At 36.2% G+C, this 23,273-nt stretch overlaps 1 protein-coding gene across 3 annotated transcripts in view; it reads left to right on the plus strand.

Moving 5' to 3' along the window:
* The window catches only part of LRCH1 (leucine rich repeats and calponin homology domain containing 1), a 226,324-nt gene that overhangs the window by 132,742 nt on the left and 70,309 nt on the right, over positions 1-23,273 (plus strand). For all 3 annotated transcript variants that reach the window (XM_044668223.1, XM_044668222.1, XM_044668221.1), the window contains exons 3-4: positions 9,070-9,196; positions 17,681-17,786. In XM_044668223.1, the coding sequence (XP_044524158.1) occupies positions 9,070-9,196; positions 17,681-17,786 (233 nt within the window). The remainder of the gene's footprint in view (positions 1-9,069; positions 9,197-17,680; positions 17,787-23,273) is intronic.

The raw sequence follows: 23,273 nt of genomic DNA on the forward strand, positions 1-23,273 counted from the left end.
AGCAGATTGGCTAAAATGAAAGAAGGGGAGAGTAATGAATGTTGGAGAGGATGTGGCAAAATTGAGACATTAATGCATTGCTGGTGGAGCTGTGAACTGATCCAGCCATTCTGACTGGCAATTTGGAATCATGCTCAAAGGGCTATAAAAGAATGCCTTCCCTTTGATCCAGCCATACCATTGCTGGGTTTGTACCCCAAAGAGATCATAGATAAACAGACTTGTACGAAAATATTCATAGCTGCGCTTTTTGTGGTGGCAACAAATTGGAAAAGGAGGGGATGTCCTTCAATTGGGGAATGGCTGAACAAACTGTGGTATATGCGGGTGATGGAATACTATTGTGCTAAAAGGAATAATAAACTGGAGAAGTTCCAGGTGAACTGGAGAGACCTCCGGGAACTGATGCAGAGCGAAAGGAGCAGAGCCAGAAGAACACTGTACACAGAGACTGATATACTGTGGTAAAATTGAATGTAATGGACCTCTGTACCAGCAGCAATACAGTGACCCAGGACAATTCTGAGGGATTTATGGTAAAGAAAGCTACCCACATTCAGAGGAAGGACTGCAGGAGAGGAAACATATAAGAAAAACAACTGCTTGAACGCATGGGTCGGGGTGGACATGATTGAGGGTGTGGACTCGAAACTACCACACCAATGCAACTACCAACAATTTGGAAATTGGTCTTGATCAAGGACACATGACAAAACTAGTGGAAATGCGCATCGGCCATGGGTGGGGGGGGGTGCAGGAGGGGTGGTTGAAGGGGAAAGGTGGAGCATGAATCATGTAACCATGTTAAAAATGAATATTAATAAATGTTAAAAAAAATTTAGTATATCCTTCCCAAATAATACCTTCTCCCAACTTCTCTATATCAGCATCATTTTTTACTTATTTAACTTTAAAATCTTAGTATTCTTAGATTCTTCTTTCCATTCCATCTTCTTTATTCAGTCAGTTATTGAGCCCTAGTAACTATTTGCCTTTGAAGCGTCTCATATCGCTTCATGTTCTGCTTCCTCTCTTTCCTTCTTCTACCCTATATAGGATTTGATCACTTTAAAACTAGCTTCTTCTACTCTATTCTTGCCAAAAATATCTTCCTAAAACATCAGCTATATTCACTTCAATTTAGCATGCTTTTACAAAGTGACTACTACGTCCTAAGCCAGTGGTTCCCAAACTTTTTTGGCCTACTGCCCCCTTTCCAGAAAAAATACTACTTAGCGCCCCTGGAAATTATTTTTTTTTAAATTTTAATAGCAATTAATAGGAAAGATAAATACACCTGTGGCCATCACTGTTCCTCTGGATCACTGCAGCACCCACCAGGAGGTGGTGGTGCCCACTTTGGAAATCACTGTCCTAAGCAATGTCTCATTGTATGGAGAGACAAGAAAAATTAATGAAATGGTTCCTGCACTTAAGAAGTATTTTTGAGAGAAACAACTTGTATTCTAAAAATAAAGTATAAGATAGTTCCTTTCTTTTAAGGAGAGTGCTAGTTGACACTAACATTTATATGGGCCTTTAAGGTTTGCACAGAGCTTTTGTGTATCATCTCAAATCCTTCTTAAAACAACCAAGTAAAGTATGTGCTATTATTAGTACCATCTTAGTTATGAAAACCAAGGAAGTAGTTTGCCCTGAGTCACACAGCTAATAAGCTAATTAGTTTGTGGCAAGTATTTAGACTTATGTCTTCCTGGAACCAAGTCTATCACTGTCCATTTGAAGGGAATAGAGAACTTTCTGAAGAATGACACTTGAACTGAGTTGAAAGGAGCTAGCAATGATATGGAGGTGGAGGTAAAGAGGAAGTATATTCCATAATTAGACTTTGGAAAGGCATGGAGATAACTCTGAGATAATTTTCTTTTGTGTCTCCAAAACTTAGACTGTGCCTCTCACCCAGTACATAACATTTTAATAATTTTTTAGCCTTTGCTTTGATACCAAATATTGCAATTGCAATTAAGTGAGTTGTCCAGAGTCACACACCTATAGGAAATATCTGAGACCATATTTCAACTCAGGATCTCCTGTCTCCAAATCTGGGTTCTCTATCCACCAAGCCACTTATCTGCCCCTACATAATAAAATCTTGTTGCTTGATTATAAACTTGGGTAATTAGGAGGATGGTCATGCACTCAGAAAAAGAAATCAAAGGGAAGTGGAGGATTAGAGGGGAAATGTGTTCTATTTTGGACACATTGAATTCAATCTGTCTATTGAATATCCAGTTAGAAATGTTTAATAAGTAGTTGGTCTTGTGGGAATAGAGATTCAAGAAATAGACTGAGACTGGACACATGGATGTAGGAATCATATCACAATCCAACTGATGCAAAATCCAAAGGATATACATGTGTGTGCCCCTCTCTTCTTCTCTGTACTCCTTTTATCATCATATCAGGGGCTTATATTTTCTTTGTCATCAGTTCTATGATAAGTCGCTGTTATCTGGTCTGTAGATTAACTCATTATCCTGCTATTATTCAAGGCATTCTATGATTTGTTTCTGTTCTGCCTAATAACCTTGCCTTTTGCTGTTTCCTAATATAAAGTGTCCTATTTAGCCTTGCTAGTCTCCTTATTATACCTCAGATCTCTCATGCTTGTTGTTGACTCTAAGTGTCTTCTTTGTCTCTAGAATGTCTTTCTAGTTCTTCAAGTCCTACTTATTTTTCAAGATCCAGCTCAAGTTTCCCTTACTGATTGGGACAGTTGAAATGCCTAGAAGTGGAGTCCAAAGACTCAAGTTCAGATACTGACTCTACTATTTACCATATTTGTGACCATGGCACAATTTATGTTATCATGAAGTGGGACCAGTAATTGATATTGGTTATGTTGATATGATTAGTCACATTCTAGTGCTGGATTAAAAAAATTGAAAAGAGTTTTGCTATATCAAGGATCTCAACATTTAGAGGAATCCTCTTTATCCCAGCAAATAAAGGGTAGCATTATCAAGTGAATCATAGTTCACAGATTTAGAGCTAGAATGGATTTAGAGGTCATCTAGTCCAACCTTCTCATCTTATAGATAAGGAAACCTGAGACTTTAGAAGTTAAGAGACTTGCCAAAGGTCCAACAAGTACAGGCAACAGTTCTTAGCATTTAGATGGTAGGTAGACCACCAGACCTTACTATCTGCCTGCCATTTTGCTCTGGGCACCCTGTGGCGCTTTACCATTTGCTCTGCTGTTTTGTTCTCCTGATCCCCAGGTTTTGTCACCTGACTTAACCCATCAAAGACCAATAGAACTTCCCTTCCCCTCTGTTGCTACACCTGATGGACCATTGAACGGTATTACCTGCTCTGCTGTCTAGTCCTCCTAAATGTTGTCTCTCCCAATTAAAGTGTGGGCTCTTCTAGAGAAGAATCTGTTTCACATTTCTATTTGTAGCCTCTTCATCTGTCCAGAAAAAAGAGACCAAACCTAGATACTTAGTCCCCAAAGTAAATAGCTTCTTTCCTGAATAATCAACTAGTGTTTAATCTTTGCTTCAATATTAAAGAGCAGTTGACTGTGGTTTAGATTTCTTGAAGACTGATTTAATAGCCTCTTAATTAGTAACTGTTTCACCTGTGTAAATATATAATTTAGAATTTCCACTGTTCTTAAAGGGAGGAGAGTCAGACAAATTTTATTCTTGCTATTATTGCATAGTCAGTTCCTATTAGGCTTAAGAGGATCTTCCAGTAGCCATCATCTTGCTCTGGATTTTTATAAGAAAAAAATGAATGTAATAATAATTTCAGAAATCAATTAGAAGAAATTTAAAAACATATTTTGTAAAAAAAAAACATATTTTGTGTGGGGGTTTGGGGGTTGGAATGGTCTGTTTTGTCAGTTTGCCCTGAAGGAAGTAGAAGAGGAAATGGATTGACTAAATAATTGAGAGGGGTCAAATTGTCACTGATTTTAGTAGTGTGAAGTTTATTAACAACAAATATTTGTTGTAATGGTTGTTTATAGACTTGGGTGCAAAGAGAATTTAAATATTTTAGGCAGTAGTTTATTTATACTCTGGGAGGGTTTATGGACTGATACTGTGGGAAACTCATTCTGTTGCAACAGCCCAAATATGGTGCAGGTATGCACAGTGGAAAGCCTTGGGCAGCTCTAGTAATAAGCCTAAAGTTGGAGTTTCTTTAAACACTCACTGTTTTTTTTACTGTGAACTGAATTGCTCTGCCCTAGTGAATTCTCTACTCTCTCTAAGCAAGGCTATTGTTTGGTGACAGTCATTCCCAGGTTGTGAACTAGTTTTGAGCACAGTTGAGCCAACCTAGATTTGTCAAAATCACTCTGGCCCAAGGTGTTGGAGCTATAATTATGTATTTTAGGAAGAGAAAGAAGGGAGAAAGGGGTAGGTGGAGAGAAAAGTGGGGATAGAGTTCCAAACTTATTTTACAAAATGGGAAATTCTGAAGTCATAATTCCTTTAACACCAAATTCAAATTGGAGGCATTAAATACAATGTAGTTTTTAACTATGTACACATTACCATGTGCATAATAATTTAAGTTGATCTTTTTTCTTTTAAAGGATTTTAGAAGAAGGTTTATTTAGAATTTCCTAGTTGCATAACTAATGACAACCTGTGTAGAGTACCATATACAAATGAGTCCTAAAGACCTGTCAGAGTAGGAAGTTATGCAGGTTCTTCAAATTCCTATTTTCAGATACAAGGTCAAGAAAGACTTTCAAAATAATGTACAGTATAACCAAATCCAAAACTCAAATAAAAAATGGGCAAAATTTAGTTACTCTAAAACAATTTAAAACATATACTACTTAGATGAATAGGAAATCTGTAGACTAATTTCTTAATTTAGAATAAAACTAATTGTGTAGCCTGACCATAGTATAACAAATATTCATTATCAGAAAATTCCCTTCTTCAGTTTACCATTTTCTATTAAAAATACACAGGAAGAAAAAGGCAAAAGATGAGTTAGTCAGTTCATAATTAAATTTATCCCCTAGTACAGAAGGAAGACATTGTGGTTAGTATTTAATTTCATGTTAATTGAACATTTTTAGGAAATTCAAACTAATTTCAACAATAGACCACATGTTACATAATTAGTAAAGGATATCTGTCCCCTAAAATTACATAATACATTGTAAAGCTCAATTATTTAATAAGTGTAATTATTTTTGTTTATCTTACTGATGTTTTCACCTCTTTTGCTTGTGGTAGATAAAGATCAAACATAGTTACCTTTTGCTTTCTGGAACTATAATGAATTTCTTTAATTTTTTCATGCCCAAATGAATTTCTTTTAAATGAACTGTTTTCCATTTTATTTTCATTGCCAAGCAGAACAGTTTATATTTGATCCTACCTATGCTTTAGGATACTCATCTTGGTGGCCTTGTTGAAAATAGATTAAAGTGGGAGAGAGACAGGAGGCATGGAGGCCATTAGGAAGCCATTTTGCAAGTATAGATCATGGGTGAAATGGATTTGAACTTGAATCATGGATGTCAGAAGAAATAGAGAGTTAAAAACCTTCTTTTCTATTTATCTGTGTACAAGCTGTATTTCTCTTTTAGAAAGTAGGCTCTTTGTATGCAAGGTTTAGTTTGGTAATGTCTTTGTACATAAAGGGCAATTAATAAATGTTTACACTTTAATTTTTGTATTTTTTTAGAATATCATTCATCTCATTATAATAATGATCGCCCAACTTTAGTTCTCTGTTACCTTTAGAATAGTTCAGGGAGACATACTGAGAGAGATCTCACTATATTAGAAATTTGCCTACTACTGACCTTTTCTCTGCCTCTTTGAGCCAGATGGAACTTGGCTTCTCTTTGGAAAATAAGGTCCAAGAAGTATGACTCCATGGAATTCTTGCCTACCCTACATTATCCTACCCCAGTAGTAAAGGGACTCTCCAATATGGTCTGCCTTTTTAGCCCTAGAGTCTGATCATCCCACCTGAAAAGACATCTGGCTCCCCTCAATCACTTTCCTGGCCAGATATGAGAGCCTCTACTCTCCCCTGCCCCTTCTCTGGCAGAGAGCTACATCTGGGGAAGTGCTTCAAGGTTAGCTGCATGGCAGACTTGAGTCAAGCCATCAACAAGCATTTATTAAGAAATAACTATATGTTAGGCACTTTGCCCTCAAGGAGTTTACATTCTACCAGAAGAGATAATACGAAGATGTATAAGTATATACATAATAAATGTAAAATAAATACAGTGTCATTTGGGATGGGCATGCTCTAGCAATTGAGGTAATCAGCAAAAGTTTCACTTAGAAAATAGTGCTTGAGCTGGATCTTGAAGAAAATCAAAGTTTCCAAGAGGTAGAGGTGAGGAAATAAATTCCAGGTATAGGGAATAGGCACTGCAAACATGCAGGGGTGGGAGATGGCATTTCATTAGTATAGGACAGCAAGTAAACAAAGAAAACTTAATTCACAGATTATATGGGTGGGAATAATGTGTAAGAAGACTGGAAAGGTGGCAAAGAGCCAGGTTTTAAGGAGCTTTAAATGCCAGAAAAATTAATATTTAATCTTAGACATAATTGAAAGACAATGGAGCTTATTGAATAGGGAAGTGATATGATCCTAATTATACTTGAGGAAAATATTATTTGGGGTAATGGAAGGTGAATTGAAGAGGGAAGAGTTCAGTCAATAAGTATTTTACTAAATATGTGCCAGGCTAACATCTGGGTATTCAAAGAAAGGCTAAAAATAATCCCTGCTCTCAAGGAGTTCTCAATCTAATGGAAGTTTGATATTTGAGCCAGGGTGATTAAAAAAACTATAACAGTCTAGAGAAAATGTGATGAGTGAGAATAGTGATTTTGTGAGTAGAGAATAGCACACATGCAAGGGATATAGTAGAAGTAGAAATGATAAGCTTTGGCAATTGTTTGGATATAGGGGACAAGCAAAGATTAGGAGTTAAGGAGACACCAAGATTATGAATCACAAGGACAGTACCCAGACAGGAATAAGAAAGTCTGGAAGGTGGCTTTGAAGGCAAAGATAATGAGTTTTATTTTGGATGTAAAATTTGAGAGGCTTATGTACAATCCAGTTTGATATGCCTAATCAGCAGTCTAATCAGAGAAGGTGGGAACTCGAGAGGGATATCTGGGTCCAGTGTATTCATCGGGGAGTCACCAGGATAGATATGATCCTTGAAACAAGGAGAGCTGTGGAAACTATTGAAACTACGAATGTTACCAGGTGAGAGAATGTAAAAAGAAGTGAGAAGAGGGCCTGGGTCTGGCACTATCAGTACTGATGGGATTATTTTTCCTTGTGGCAGATCATACACACAACTTGCTAGATGGTAGGGGCTAGGAAAGGAGAGGGAATACTTAGGAACCTGAAAGTTTCTGCCCCTTTTCTTCCTCCAAGTGACCATATTGGAAAATTTGTTTTTGTTGTTGTTTTTAATCAATTGAGACTATTGGTGAAACTGTGAACTGATCCAACCATTTTGGGACACTCTTCAGAATTCTGCTCAAAGAGTTATAAAACTGTATACTTTTTGACCCAGCAATACCATTGTTAGGTTTCAAGGCTAATGGGGGGGGGGGGGAGTGGAAATGAGACAGGCAAAAATATTTTTCATGTATTTTGTTTTATATATGATTGTTTGTTGGCTAAAAACTGGACTCTTCCATAAAGCCCTCTGTGATTCATCCAAGTGAGAGGTCTCTTCTTCCTCAAATTTTCTTAGAACATTTTGTCAGTCTCTTATTTGCCTTTATTCCATTCTGCCTTATATCTTTTTTATATACCTTGTTTTGTCCCCCTGGTAAGTCTAAGCTCTTAGAACTTGGGAATCCTCTAAGAACTGTGTTTCTCAGTCCCTTTCATTCTTCTTTCCATCTTTTTGCTACCATCCTGCAAAATCAAAATGAAGGTCCGAAGGTGATTTTGTATTTTTCTTGTTTCCTAGACTCTGGTTGAAGGAAATGTCCAGCCTCTAAGGGGATTAGCTTCTCTGTACTCGAGAATGCTGGTTATTAGGAAGCAGACCCAGCTTGTTGTCTAAGCATTCTTCAGAATTTCTCTAGCATACTCATTATTATAGTAATTAAATTAAATTATATTAATACTCTAGCATTCTCAAGATCTTCTAGAGATCCTGATGCAATGGTGTATGTGGCCTTTGAGTTCCCAGAGTTATTGCCACACCACAGAATGGCAACAAAATAGGATTTGATTGACACAAGATCTTCCTGCTGTGAAAGGGCAGTGATGTCTGAGGTCAGATTTGAACTCAGGGCCTCCCATCTCTAGGCCTGGCTCTGTCCACTGAGCCACTTAGCTGTACATGGCCTGTCAGAAATTGGCCCAATTTTCAATAACCTATGGTCCTTTCCTCACTATTTATGACTTAGATGAAAAACTATGTCAATTTTCATTTTTACTGAATATATTTGCCCTAACTTGAATTTCCAATGTATGTTATTAGGGAAAAAACAGTTTATGCTACCTTCTTGTTAGTCTTAGTTGTTTACCTGTACTGTCAAAAATAGATACAGGCTGATAAAATGAGTTTTGTGTCTTTAAGAATGATAGTGTCGTTTTTTTCAGTGTGGGAAGAAGAATTGATGATGATGACGATCATGTGCTAAGTGCTATACAATTATTATTTCCTATGATCCTCACAACAACCCTGTGAGGGAGGGGCTGTTATTATCCTCATTTTCCTGAGGGAGAGCCTGATGGAAAAAAAAAAGTTAAGTGACTTATACAGGGCCACACAGTTGCATCTGATTTGAACACGGGTCTTTTTGACTCCAGGGTCTCAAGTCTATCCAGTGTGCCACATACATCTAATGTGCATTTATTTGTTTTTGCTTTTTTTTAAAATAAAACTTTAAAAAATAAACAGCTTAGACTTGAATTCTTGCCATTTGAATAGCTATAGCATATCTAGGAAAAATAAACTTTTAATTTTATAAACTGCTGTTTTCATTTCCAGATAATAACTTGCATAAACATAAAGCGTAATATGACCCGTCTTTTTTATTTGTATTATTCTGTTTTTTGTTGTAGTCGAAATCAGCTGTCGTCATTGCCAGCCTGCCTGTGTGGTCTCCCTCTCAAAGTCTTAATTGCAAGTAACAACAAGCTTGGATCTCTTCCAGAAGAGATAGGTCAACTCAAACAGTTAATGGAATTGGTACGTTACTGATTTGAACATTGTAATATTTAGTGATTGTTGTTTTTACTAATTACAGTCCAAACAAGAATACAAGAGTTATTTTTGTTAAAATCAGATATTCTCTTCTCTTTGGACCTTGAATTTCTTGAGTTCCTCCAGAGAGCAGATATTAAATTTAAATCATATCTTTGCCTTTGACATTTATAAAAGTAGCTTATGAGTTTTTGAGATTATTTTGAAGATCAAAATAGCTTACAAATCATTTAAATACAAACAGTCTCTTCTTCATAAAAATACAAATCAAGGTTATATCTTGTTAACATATAATTATGCCAAGTGGCAAAAAGGACAAATGATATTACCATCAAATTTTTTAAAATCATAGTTCTTAACAAAGGGTCTAAAATACAAGGTACTAATTAATTAAAACTAGAGCCAATGGATAGAAATAGACTATCAGAGTCCAAGGCCAGGTCAGAAGTGTAGTCCTATAACAGCAATTTTATTACTTCTCTACTCTACTTTTTTTAAAACAGTGTTCAAAGAAGATGTTTTACACTATTACACATGTAAAATTTAAATCAGATTGAGGGAGGATGGAAAGGAAGTAAGAAGGGAGGATAAGAATTTGGCTCAAACTTTAAAAAAAAACAAAGGTTAAATTTGTTTTTTTTTCATATAACTGAGAAAAAAGAAGTTTGAAAAATAATAATAATACAAGGCAAAAAAAAAAGTCCAAGCCTCTTCCAGGGGAAGAGACTCATCTGAATCAGGCAGCAAGATACAGTAGAAACAATGCTAGCTGGGTAATTAAAGAACTTGGATTCTTTTCTAAGAATCCAATCTGCCACTTAAATTTGTGACCTTGTACAAGTTACTTAATCCCTGTACCTCAGTTTCCTCATCTATAAACATAAAGACTTGTACTATATGACTTCAGAGGTCCTTTTCAGCTCTAAGTTTGATCATGGGCTAATTCAAGTGAATGAATAGCCAGAGAATGAACTTTACTTTGAATCATAATTATTTCCAAGTTTACTAAATAATTTACTCTTTTTACCTTAAAAACAAACAAGGGGGCAGCTGAGTGACTCAGGTGACTGAGTCACCTAAACCTAAAGACAGAAGGCCTTCAGTTCAAATCTGGCCTTAGACTTTCTAGCTATGTGACCCTGGGCAAATAATTTAACCTCCCTTGCCTATCCTTTATCATTCTTCACCCTTGCAACCAATACACAGCAATACATTTCTGCTTTAAGGCAGAAGATGAGAGTTTTTTTTAAATCAAACAAATAAAAACATTAGAACTCAATTCATTTATTTGAAGAAATTGAGAAGCATCCTTAATTGAACCCAGTAGGGATGTCATTTCTAAGAAATTAACAAACAATCCATAAGACTTGATGTCAAAAAGTAGTTGTAAAATGATCTAAGAGGATTGATAGGCTAGATTCTCCTGCTAATCTAAGGTGGTACACTTCCACTATTAGGGCTGCTAGGTTGCACAGTAGATAGAGTACCCAGCCTGAAGTCAGGAAGACTCATCTTTCTGAGTTCAAATCTGACTTCAGACACTTAGTAGCTGTGTGACCTTGGGCAAGTCACTTAAGCCTGTTTGGCTCAGTTTTCCTCATCTGTAAATTGAGCTGGAGAAGAAAATGGCAAACCACTCCAGTGTCTTTGCCAAGAAAACCCCAAATGGGGTTATGAGAACTTGGATATAACTGAAAATGAAAGAGCTTCTTTTACTAGAAAACAAGATTAATTTGGTATCCTTAGATATTACACATTCTCATCTCTTAGGGCAATAGGATTATGTATCAGCTAGCAAATGTGGCAGCTTATATACTCACTGTCTGTAGAGTCCCCAACTGCATGAGGCTGAGAAATGTCCTTTTCAGCTGGTTTGATGGCACAAACTCAGTATTCTATAAGTACTATCTCCCCTTCCAAGCCAGTATGTAAACATAGGGGCTCAGGGACTGAGAAGGATCATGAGTCCATTCACAGTGCCATAGGGGCAGTCCTGACTAACATCATCCCCTGTGAACCAAAGGGGAGCAAAATATGCAGGGCTACAAATGTACCATGCATCCTACTCAACCCTAGAGCCTTAGGTTCCATAAGTTGAGTTTTGGCTAATAAAAGTCATTCAAAGATAGCTTAAGCTACTATTTTATACTATTTAATCTTTTCTCAACTCCCATATTTATATTTGCAAGTTCCTTTTCAGCTCTGTTTTTTTAAATCAGGAATATTTGAAAATCTATTTTATGCAAGATCCATGTATTCCACTTTTAGAATTATACTCAGTTTTCTCAAGTAAATTATTCTTTTGCTTTTTGCATTTTGGACATTCTCATTCCATGTTCTCCTCTCTTTTGAGGTGAGAACTGCTAAGTCTTATGTGATCATGATTATGGTTCTTAAATATTTGAAGTCTTTCTTTCTGAATGCTTATATTTCTTGGCACTGACATGCTAGGAAGTTTTTCATAAAGCATCATACAAACTAGGATATATAGAGTAATACCTTTTTTATTTTTTCCTTGTTTTAACTCATACAAATGGAAGATCTAAAATGAAATATACAGTGATAGAAGAATGGCAGAGCAGGGTCAGTGAGGAAATGATACAACCAAAGTGGTTTAAGGGACCGAAAATGAGCTGATCTTTGGATCACACAATACAAAGTGGGGGAAGGTATCAACTAATTGCCCTTCAGAAAGCTGCCTTTTGCCTCAGAATACCCAGTTCCACCAAGTTCTCCATTACCTTTCCTGCATAGTCTGGAATACCTGGTATGCCAAACACTTTTCATACCAAAAAAGAGACCAGTTTTTATTCAGACAAATCAAAATGGCTTTTATCTACAAAGTCATAAGGAAGGAAACCCTAGGTATCAGTAGGGGAAACCTTACTGAATCAAAAAGGAAGGAATGAGATAGTTTTTTCAGTGTCTTAGATCTTCTGGGATGGGCCTGACTCAGGCCCTTTGGTAGTTTATATTCTGTATTAGAATGACAAAAGGTACTTTATAAGATCATTAATTAATTGGCAAAAAAAAGGAATTTATTAGCCATAGTAGAAGATTCTTCAACAAAGATATGCAATGAAGATGCTCAAGTTTATGTAGGTGAGAGAGGCTCCTTTGCCCAAGTTGCCCATCGTGATATACCAGATTAACATTAGAGAGTTCCCAAAACTCATTTTGGCTAAACTCAGACCAGGAAATGATGTCCAAGGCCCCAGCCTTTAGTTGTTTACCAAACAACTTTACCAAAAATCTTTAGTTGTAGACCAAAAAAAGTCTTAAGATTAGTTTCAGTACCTTTTTGAAAAAAGAAAAACTAGTCTCACTTGCATGGAGGTAGGGATTAAGATATTGTTCCTACGACACCAGGTATATAGTTTATCTGAACCTATCTGGGACTATGTTCTTCTGGCATAATATTTGACTACTTTATGTCTATGCCACAGCGATGGTTTCAAAAACAGATATTCCAAAGAAAATAAGAAAAGACTTTAACAAATCAAGGGTGAAGTTGTCTTGGGACATTTGACACATAGCTATCATTGTAAAAAACCTCTGGTGGACTCTTTGGTGAAGACATTGGGCAGGCCACATCATGGCTCTTCTGCACAAAAGACTCTCTCTGTCTGTCTGTCTGTCTGTCTGTCTCTCTCTCTCTCTCCCTTCTTCCTTCCCTCCCTCCCTCTCTCTCCCCATCTCCTTCTCCCTCTCCCCCTCCCCCTCTCTCTTCCTCTCTCTCTCTCTTTTCTCCTCCTCTCCTCCTCTCCTTTTCCCTCTCCCTCTCCTTTTCCCTCTCCTCTCCTTCTCTCTCACTCACTCATTCACTGTACACCTATGGAACTCTGAGACATGGAAAAATCACCCAAGCAAAACACAAAACTTCCAGAGATACATTGTTCTAACAATACAGTCTCACATAGTATTTATGCTCTCTCTCTCTCTCTCTCTCTCACTCTCTCTCTCTCTCTCTCTATCTGTCTGCCTCTCCCTCCCTCCCCTTCTCTCCTCTTTTTTTTTCCTCTCTTGCCCTCTTCTTCCATATATAAAAGTCAGGACTGCAACTCCAAGCCTACAGTAAACACCACTCCAAAGGTTATGGCTCTTCCTGTTTTTTTATCTGTTGCCTGCAGCCAGCCTCCGAAGTGCAAGGGAGATGGATGCTGTCCTCAGCATTACTGTCAGCAATTATTGCTTGCTGGTTCCATAGCTCCTGCTTTCCTGGCTTCCTTCAATGTGGTAAAAGATAAGGTGGCAGTTAGAATAATTCTTTGGTGAAGGGTTATTATCATACTTCCTTTCAAATAATTCCTAGAAATATTCCTTAAATCATTAAATTTCCATACAATCGTTGAAAAACTGTGTTCTATTTATTGAGGCCCCAAGACTGGTGGAATACATTGTATAAATTTGAGGTATAATTACATTATTATTAGCTGTAGTGTTGGAGAATGCTTTACTAGTGATGAAATTAAGTGCATCATATTTTTAATACTTGCAGATTTACCCAAGGAAACTTTTAAAGCTGTAGTTTAATTTAATTTATTTATGATGATATTTCTTGGCATTCTGAGTGTTCTGGGATTTTTTTTTCTTTTAAGTAATAACCTTGGCTAAGTAACTTCACATCATTGCAATTCTTGTGTATTATCTGAGAAATAGGTTTAGACTTCTGGAATTTCAGAGGAGATTATGCTAGCATTTATAGTGATAAAGTAAAAATACCATTTAAAATTGAGAATATTGGAAATTCATATCCATTCCAGAAATGAGTGAAATGCAGCAGTGTGTTGGAAAATGTTTAACAACCATTTCTCTGGAGGAAAAAAAAAGTACAATCAAATATACCTACTCTTAAGTTTTCTCTGCATTATTAACATTTTCCATCACTTTCTTAAATGTAAACAAACAAAATAATAAATCAAACCCTGATTGCATTATTTGCCAAATTCCAACATGTAAATGCTCACGCTGAAAAAAATTAACAATTGGTTGGTGAGCTGGTTTGTGCTGACTCCAATATACCTTATGGATAAATATATAGTACTTTAATTTTTAGTTTTTAAGCTTTTTTTGAAATCTACTAAGGAAAAAATAAGCTATATCTTAATTTGAATTTCAATAGTTCTATAAAAGTTAGTTAGGGAGCAGTTGTCTTCATATTTTCTATGCTGAACTGTCAGGCTCAATAACATTTAGATTTTTATCCATCAATTCCACTCAACTTCCTAGCTGAATTAAGACACAATTTTTCCACGTGAAATCTTTTTTATCACAAAATTCATATAACCTCTTTAGTAATCTGATGGGATTATAACAAAGTTTGGAAATGTAGCATTAAATTGGTGTCTACAGAAATGTTAATACATTTTGGATATATCCTTAATTTAAATATATTAAGTCTGACAGCTTTTTTTTCCATTATTTTGTTAGGACAGGAAGTAACTGACAACAGTTCAGAGTATTATTAACAAATTTGACCTTCACCAAATACCTTCAGAATTTGAATGGACAATTGAACTATGTGTTTCTAATTGTCTGCAGACGTCCTGTAAGTCAGAAGGAAAAACTTGCTTCCCTTGCATAAATTGTTGGAGTTTAACTTAATACATTTCTGAGAATAATTGCTGAAAATAAAATTGTCCTCATTTGTAAATAAGCAATTTCATCTTTCTATCTGGATATTTCTGGTTTTTAAGTTAAAATAATTCATTCATTTAAAAACTTTTTTGAAAAATGTCATGGTATGATTTAAGAATGTGTATCCTATTCAATCATTTTCTGCTAAAATGCATACTGAGTACAAAGTAAATATCAGTTGTGCTTTGCAGTAGGGTAAAAATAGATACCTCTAGAGATCTTATTCCTAGAAATATGCTGTCCAAATAGTTCAGTCATTTTATTCTTACATTTTTAAAAGGTCAGAAGAATATTGTATTGTTGACTACTGAAAATTTTAATTTTTAGAGTTTATAGAAAACTAGGCTCCTTCATTAACTGTAAAAAGCTATCTATAGATGTGGCCTGATTTTTAAATAGTTCATATCATTTCTTTCTCCTGATAGAATAATATTTTAAAAGGCTAAATACATCATGTGAATGTTTTTAAAAACAGGAAGTCAGTCAACAAGCATTTATGAAGTGCTAGGTACTTTGCTAAAGGCTACAGATACAAAGGAATTTGAGCCTTATGAATAACGGTTCTGCCAACTTTTCCCCCACCCCCAACCCAGTAATTGTTAACCAAGTAATATAGAGTGCTGATTTAATTTTTTTAAACCCTTACCTTCCATATACAAACACCCTTGCATACACATATTTTCCTCATTCCAAAGGTATAAAGGCTACCTATATAATCTCTCTCTACACACACACACACACACACACACACACACACCCCTCTTTGAAAGAGGGACCAAGTTTGGGCAAGGTTTCAGTCTTTCTTGCTTCTTTAGAAAGCAAGAAAGAAAAATGTGACCAAATTGGGACATTAATGCATTGTTGGTGGAGTTGTGAACTGATCCAACCATTCTGGATGGCAATTTGGAACTATGCTCAAAGGGCTATGAAAGAATGCCTGCCCTTTGATCCAGCCATAGCATTGTTGGGTTTGTACCCCAAAGAGATCATAGATAAACAGACTTGTACGAAAATATTTATAGCTACGCTTTTTGTGGTGGCAACAAACAGGAAAAGGAAGGTATGTCCTTCAATTGGGGAATGGCTGAACAAATTGTGGTATATGGTGGTGATGGAATACTATTGTGCTCAAAGGAATAATAAACTGGAGGAATTCCATGTGAACTGGAGAGACCTCCAGGAACTGATGCAGAGTGAAAGGAGCAGAGCCAGAAGAACATTGTACACAGAGACTGATATACTATGGTAAAATCGAATGTAATGGACTTCTGTACTAGCAGCAATGCGATGACCCAGGACAATTCTGAGGGATTTATGGAAAAGAACGATACCCACATTCAGAGGAAGAAGTGCAGGAGTAGAAACATAGAAGAAAAACAACTGCTTGAACACATGGGTTGAGGCAGACATGATTGGGGATGTAGACTTGAATCTACCACACCAATGCAACTATCAACAATTTGGAAATAGGTCTTGATTGATGACACATGTTAAAACCAGTGGAAATGCACATCGGCTATGGGGGGGTGGGGGAGGTCAGGGGGGGTGAAGGGGAAAGTAAGAGCATGAATCATGTAACCATGTTAACTTTTCTAAAAAAATAAAAATTATTTTAAAAAAAAAAGAAGGGATCCATACACTTTACAAGTCTACCAAAGGGGTCCATTGTCCAAAAAATTTAAGAATCTCTATTCTAAATACTTTTACTTGGTAGCCATAACAACTTCCATGGGTTTAATTATCACTACAATGCAGATAATTCTCAAATCATATATACAATATATATATATATACACATATATTCAATCTCTCTCCAACTGCCTATTAGACATTTCAAACTGGATGGCATAGGTATATCTAATTTCTCATGTTCAAAGTAGAATTCATCTGTCCCTCCCTCCCTCCCCCCAAAAAAACACCTTTCCATTAAAATTCCTTATCCCACTTGAGGATGCCATCTTCCTTCCAATTAGATGATTTTGCAACTGAAATGTGGTCCTCAACACTTCACTCTAAATTGCCCCTCTTTTCCCACTCAGTTACCAAGTCTCATCATTTCTATCACCACTTCTTTCCATCCATTTCTTTCTTTTTAATTCACACAGCTGCCTCACCAGTCAAGGTTTTCACTACCCTCACCCAGACTTTTGCAATAATCTCCTAATTGGTTTTCATGCTTCAAGTCTTCCTGTTCCAATGCACTCTCTACCCATTCACCAAAATGATTACTTAAGTTCTGGTCTGACTTTGTTACCCATACCATCTCCCCACTGATTTTACTCTAATGTCTGCCTAATATCAAATAATGAACTGCTTGGTTTGTCATTTAAAGTCTTTTAGAATCTGGCCAGTACCCATTACCGTCCTTTATGAACTCTACGGACCAACCAAACTGAAATTCTTGCTATTTAGCACCTCCATCTCTCTTCTCCATGCTTTTATGCTGGCTCTTTCCTATGCCTTGAATGCATTCCCTCATTGATACTCTTGGAATCCCTGGTTTCCTTTAGACTCATCTCAAGCTCATCTTCTGCCGAACACCATTCCTGGTCAAAGTTACTTTGTATGTATTTTACACATACCTATATATTTGCCTGTTGTCTCCTCCTTGAGAATAGGGACTGTTTTTCTTTTAGCTTTGCATCTCCAACATTCGGCATAATGCCTGACACATAGTAGGTGATTAGTGTTTTGTTGGTTGACTGATTTATTGAAGACAAGATGAAAAATTTACTACTGTCTTAATATCAAATTCCTTCATGAAAATCTAGTTTCAAATGCTTAATCCCTTGGAAAAAATAATACGTGAATTTCCTGTTGCTTTTGCCACAGGATGTCAGCTGCAATGAGATCACAGCTTTGCCTCAGCAGATAGGACAACTGAAATCTCTAAGAGAACTGAACATCAGAAGAAATTACCTTAAAGTTTTACCACCAGGTAAGAAAGTAAGTTAAGTGCAATAAAAATAAAAGGAAACAAAATAGAAAATTCTTAGCTTTTCATGAGATTAATTTTCTAAGTTGATTACTTTAGGATTTTTGCATTTTTCTCTTAAATTAAATGAACTTATGACTTTAACATCTAAGGTTCAGTTCAGATTTTAGGTTCAAAGTACAAGTAAATTCTAAAAAGTAACAACAACTAAACTGAATTATAAGACGGGGTGGGATGAATCTAGTACTGTGTATAGAGGTTAAATGTTTTCTCATCTTGGAGTTTACAACCTTTGACTTTCATTTTAGTTTTTTAATTTTAATTTTTTAAAATAATTTTTTAAGTTTTAATTTCATTTTAATTTTTTAATTTTCATTTTAATCCCCTTAATGTATGTCTGAGTCATGTGAACCTACTATGTTCCACAGGAAAGGTATAGTCAGTTCTGTGGGAAGTGCCCTTGAGGGTCTCTGGATTTATACTGGAAGCATCTATGTCTTTTTTACCATTGGTTGTAATGATAATTGACTCCAACAATTGTTGTTCTGGAGCCTTAGGGCTGCTCCTGGGGCACGTTCATCATGGTAGGCATTTGAATATAATAGAAAGAATTTGAAGTCATTGGACTTCAGTTTCCTCCTCTTAGAAAATAATACTGTTGGACTAGTTTAGTTCTGAGATCTCTGCCAGCTTTGATTCTTGACATTATGATCCAATGAAGTCAGAGGGCCTGAGTTCAAATCTCAGTAAATATTCTCTATGTATAATCTCTGGCGTGGTCAGAGGAGGGGGTCACCTGCGAGAAGGGAATGACTTCAAGGCATTGACATTTTTTATAAACTTTCATTCAAGTTTTAATCCTTAAAAACCTAGCTAATTCTCTCTTTGTCACTAAGTCTCTATTGTTATTTCTTTTCCTAAAAGATATTTTATGGGTAGCTGTAGTCTTTGTTACTATATTTTCTCAGCAAAGATTTTTTTTGTACACTTAAAAATGAAATGCTTCAATTTACAGTAAAAGCTTTTTTGCCCAATTTCCTGAATATCAAGTTTCTGAAAAAATTGTTTAACAAAAGAGCATTGATAATTCTCTTGGGCAGTACTTACCATATTTGCTTACACATTTTTAGTACTACCCATCTCCCAGTATTTTGAAAAGAAAAAAGTCTTATCAATTTACTTTACCCCATACAGTGTTCTGTGGGATTATTTTAATTTTTGCTTTTAAATCCATCTGTTCTGAATATATACTTTGTCCTTCCTAGGCTTTGCCATAAGCAAGGATAGCTTGGCAAGGGAGGGAGGAGGTAATTCTCCCTTTTGCATTTTTTCCTCTATTCCTGTCTTGTGTTTCCTCAATAGAGTATAGGACTCTCATCTCCTTTTCTCCCTTTCTTTACCCTTTCCATCCTGCAGAGAGACTTACATAATGAGCAGTTGCCTAGTCCTTTATTCTCATAAGCACCAAAGGTACTTAAACTCTGAAGCTTGAAAGGAAATCCTAAAAGGACTCTATTCACTGGATATTCAGTTCTCTTCTTTCTACCAATTTCTCATGTCTCTCACAAATATACACATTTTTTTTAACATCAGTACACACATTTTTAACATCACTTTATTCTGAATAAGAAATTTAAAAGTCCTGATTCCTCTGTAGCCTTAGAGGTCATCAGGCTAGGCTTAAGGTGGGATATGGCAGATTTATAGACCTAAATTCATGATATATACATGGAAATATGATTATAAAACATATGAATGGTTCATGATTATGCCCCTTGTTGGAGAAAAAATTCTCTTAACAACGTAATGACATTGGGATTCTGGCCCTGGGAAGATCACGCTTCCCAGACTTGTCCTGCCATAACAAAGGAAATTTACAGGATAGGGTCAATGACAAATGTTTATGTGAAATGAGATTACATCAGTCAGATGTAGTCTTTAACAGAAGAATAAAAGGACATGGTTAGAAATGGGTGACTGTCACACTCAGCTAAATTAAGTCAGAGGAAAAGAATAAGAACAGCTGACAATTCCTCTGTATCTGTTTCTTTCTCAGCCACCTAAGAGAGTGCCCAAGATTTTAAAAAATCTTCCTGAGTGCCCCTCCAGCTTCCTCTGCAGCCTTCCCAGAGGCATATATATATGTGTATATATATATATATATATGTCCGAGGAAAGCCAACCCCCTTTGTCATTTGCGTATTCTCTCCTTTTTCAGTCCCACCACATCCCAAACCATGAGATATTTCTTTGCCCTTTGAGATGAGCAAAAAGACCACAAATTCCAATAGACTATGCTGATCCAAGCCATTCTTACTCCCTCTAGAGGAAATACACCTTTAATTTTGTATATGATTTCTGTGTGTAAATTAAGTTTTTAAGTAAAAGGGAGGACACTGAATGTTAATAAAGGTTGCTAAGAGTAACAGGAGACCATGACTCACAATTACCTACCCCCCCCCACCTTCTCACACATGGCTTTTTTCTTAAATCTTTTTCATAGTGAAATTATCAGGATTTTGAAAAGGGAGGGAAATTAGGAGCTCTTGATTTTATTGACCATATTCTTATTTATTCAATCTCTTTCCTAACTTCATTTTTGTTACACTAAGCTCTGCTGATTCTCCTCCTACCTACCTGATCACTTCCTTGTTTCTTTCTTTCTTTTTTTATCCTTAATTTCTGTCTTAGACTCAATGCCAAGTATTGACAGAAGAGTGGTAAGGGCTAGTTAATGGAGATTAAGTGACTTTTGCCCAGGGTCACCCACCTAGGAAGTATCTGAGGTCAGATTCAAACTTAGGACCTCCCATTTCTAGACTTGGCTTTCAATCCACTTAGCCACCATGCTGGTACCACCCCACCCATTCCCCTGTTTTGTTTGTTGGCTCCTTTATCTCATTTCATACTTTACTGTGTGTGCATTTCAGGCAGAGTCCTTTGTCTTCCTGTCTTCCATTTATAAATACTCCTTCAGAAAAAAATGATCAGTTTTGTGGCTTCTTTCTCCTTTAAGCTGATGAATCTGGAATAATCATTTCTAGCTTCAAATATCTAATTTTTCATTTAATTGTTATTTTTTCATCTCAAACTCAGCAGAAATCCACAAATGAACTTCATTCTTCCCCACTAAAACCAACTTCTCACTCTGAACTCCCTCTTCCTATAAGTGGCACTTTACTCTCCTCAGTCGGTCCTGAAACTATGTCAGATTCTCTCTCCTTCACCTCACTTCCTTTGAAATTTCTCCTATTTCTTTCTGTTCGCACTTTTTGCACCCTAGTACAGATTTGATTTTTAAGATTTGGAAGGGATCTTTGGTCCCACTTCTTTGTTTATAGATATGGAAACTGAGAACCAGGAGGGTGAAGTTAACTTGCCAGAAGCCAAATAAGTACTAAGTAACCGAGGTGGGACTTGGAACTCAAGCCTTTTGACTCCAAATCCAGTACTTTTTCCACAGTACCACACTGTTGCCTAGCTAAAAGCCTCTGACCAGTGTTTATCCATTGCAGGTGACTGAACAAATTATTATGTGTGAATACAATGGAATATTAAGCAGTAAATTTAAAAGGGCCGTTTTCAGAGAAGCCTGGAAAGACACATGTAATGTTGAGGGAAATGCACAGACCCAAAAAAAAATCAGTAATGTAAATAAAAGCAACTTTGAATAACTTATCTCCATTAAGTGTAACCATCTTCCTGCCTTCCAGTTGCCTTTCTACCCAGCTCTTGATGGAGAGATAATAGACTGAAGATATAGAAAGACACATAATGTTTTTAGATTGGACCAACACATTGAAATTTGTTTTTCTTGATAATGTATATTCGACACCAAGATTTTGCTCTTTTCCCCTTACACTTTTCACTTGGGGAAGGTGAGAAGAGTGGTACAAAGAGTGAGACTAGGTATAGGGTTACAAAAGAAAAATGAGAAGAGAACAGTAGAAATAATAGGCAAGCAAAAACATCTTTGAAAGTTACATGTTGAACTTAAAACTTTTTTTAAAAAGCAAGATCTATGTAATAGAAATACAGTTTCAAGTAAAATGCCTTCTTTCTGTTCTATAATGATTATGAAAATACTCATTTTATTTTGTGTTGTTAAATTTGAAATTTTAAAAATATACTCGCTGAAATTAGTTACTTAACAAACAGAACCACAAAATTTGGTATGTAATGATGTACTCTCTTGTATTATCCTTATGGTTACACTCATATAACTCTTGTCTGCCAACCAAAGCACAAGAGATTTGGCAAGGATAGAAAACTAGGTACACAACTCAACCAAACCAAAGATAGCAGCACTATGTGTATTAATTCAAAGGCTCCAGCTAGGAGAGAAAGACCAATTTTTTTGAAGTACTGAAAAAAAACTGGAAAATAGTCTAGTTTGGCAGAAGTTATGTTTAAACTAATATCTCACACCAATATCACCATAAACCCAAATGGATAAATTACTTAGATCAAAGAGCAATATCATAAATAAAATAAAGAAGCCAAGAAATGTAATTTGAGCCCCAAAGCCCATTGTATAGGACTCTCTCCTCAGTGATGGAGATGAATGCTCTGAGCTTGCATAAAGAGCAAGGAGGGTTGAGAAACTCTGGGTTCTTCTAGCTTCCAGTTTCAAGCAAGACTGGCAGTGCCAACCTCTCTTCAGATAGTTGAAAGAAGAGAAAGATTTTGGGAAGAAGATGACATAAAGGCACTTTACAGTCTCTTTCATAGCCCTATCCCCATTATCCACACTAGAGAACTTCAGGTCAAATTTCCCCTTTGAGTGAGATCTAGGCTTCTCTCTTTGATTAAGTGGAACTATTTCATTCCCAAAGGGAGCACTCATTCAGTCTGTATTGCTTGGCATATATCTTCATAGGTATAGTTTCTCTGATTTCTGTTTTGTTACTAAGGTAAATGAATTTCTTTGCTATTTTGTTGTGTGTGTTCATTGTGGAGTTGTTTTCAATAGGAAGGGAGTCAAACCTTTTAATTTGAGTAAAGTTTGGAGTCCCTCCTTTCCCCATTTTGAATGGTGATCTGGAGTTTAGCTTAAACCCAAACTACATTCCCTAGTCTTAACACTATTTAAGAGAGCATATAGATAGCCCAGTACCTCCTTTCTTTAAGGAGAGCAGAGTGGCCAGCCTTTGGTCCTAATCTTCTGCTTCTCCTAATGGCAGGAATTAAAGTCCCCCTCAAGAAGAGTGTAGACAAGAAACACTAGAAATGTCTGTTCTTGCTTCCCTGTGAACCACATCACATAAGAAATAGATTTAAGATGTATGAATAAGAGAAGATTCCATTCCCAAATGAGGGATAGAGAAGATCGCATAAAGATAAATTGGATAATTTGGAGATATGTAAAATTTGAAAAAATTTGCAAAACAAAACTGAGTTAAAATTAGAAAGGAAACACATTTCTAAGGGGGAAAGTCTTCACAGGTTTCTCCGATAAGTATTATTTCTGATTGATTCAAATTTATACGG

Source organism: Gracilinanus agilis, chromosome 3 (genome assembly GCF_016433145.1).
Source record: "Gracilinanus agilis isolate LMUSP501 chromosome 3, AgileGrace, whole genome shotgun sequence".
Lineage (NCBI taxonomy): Eukaryota > Metazoa > Chordata > Mammalia > Didelphimorphia > Didelphidae > Gracilinanus > Gracilinanus agilis.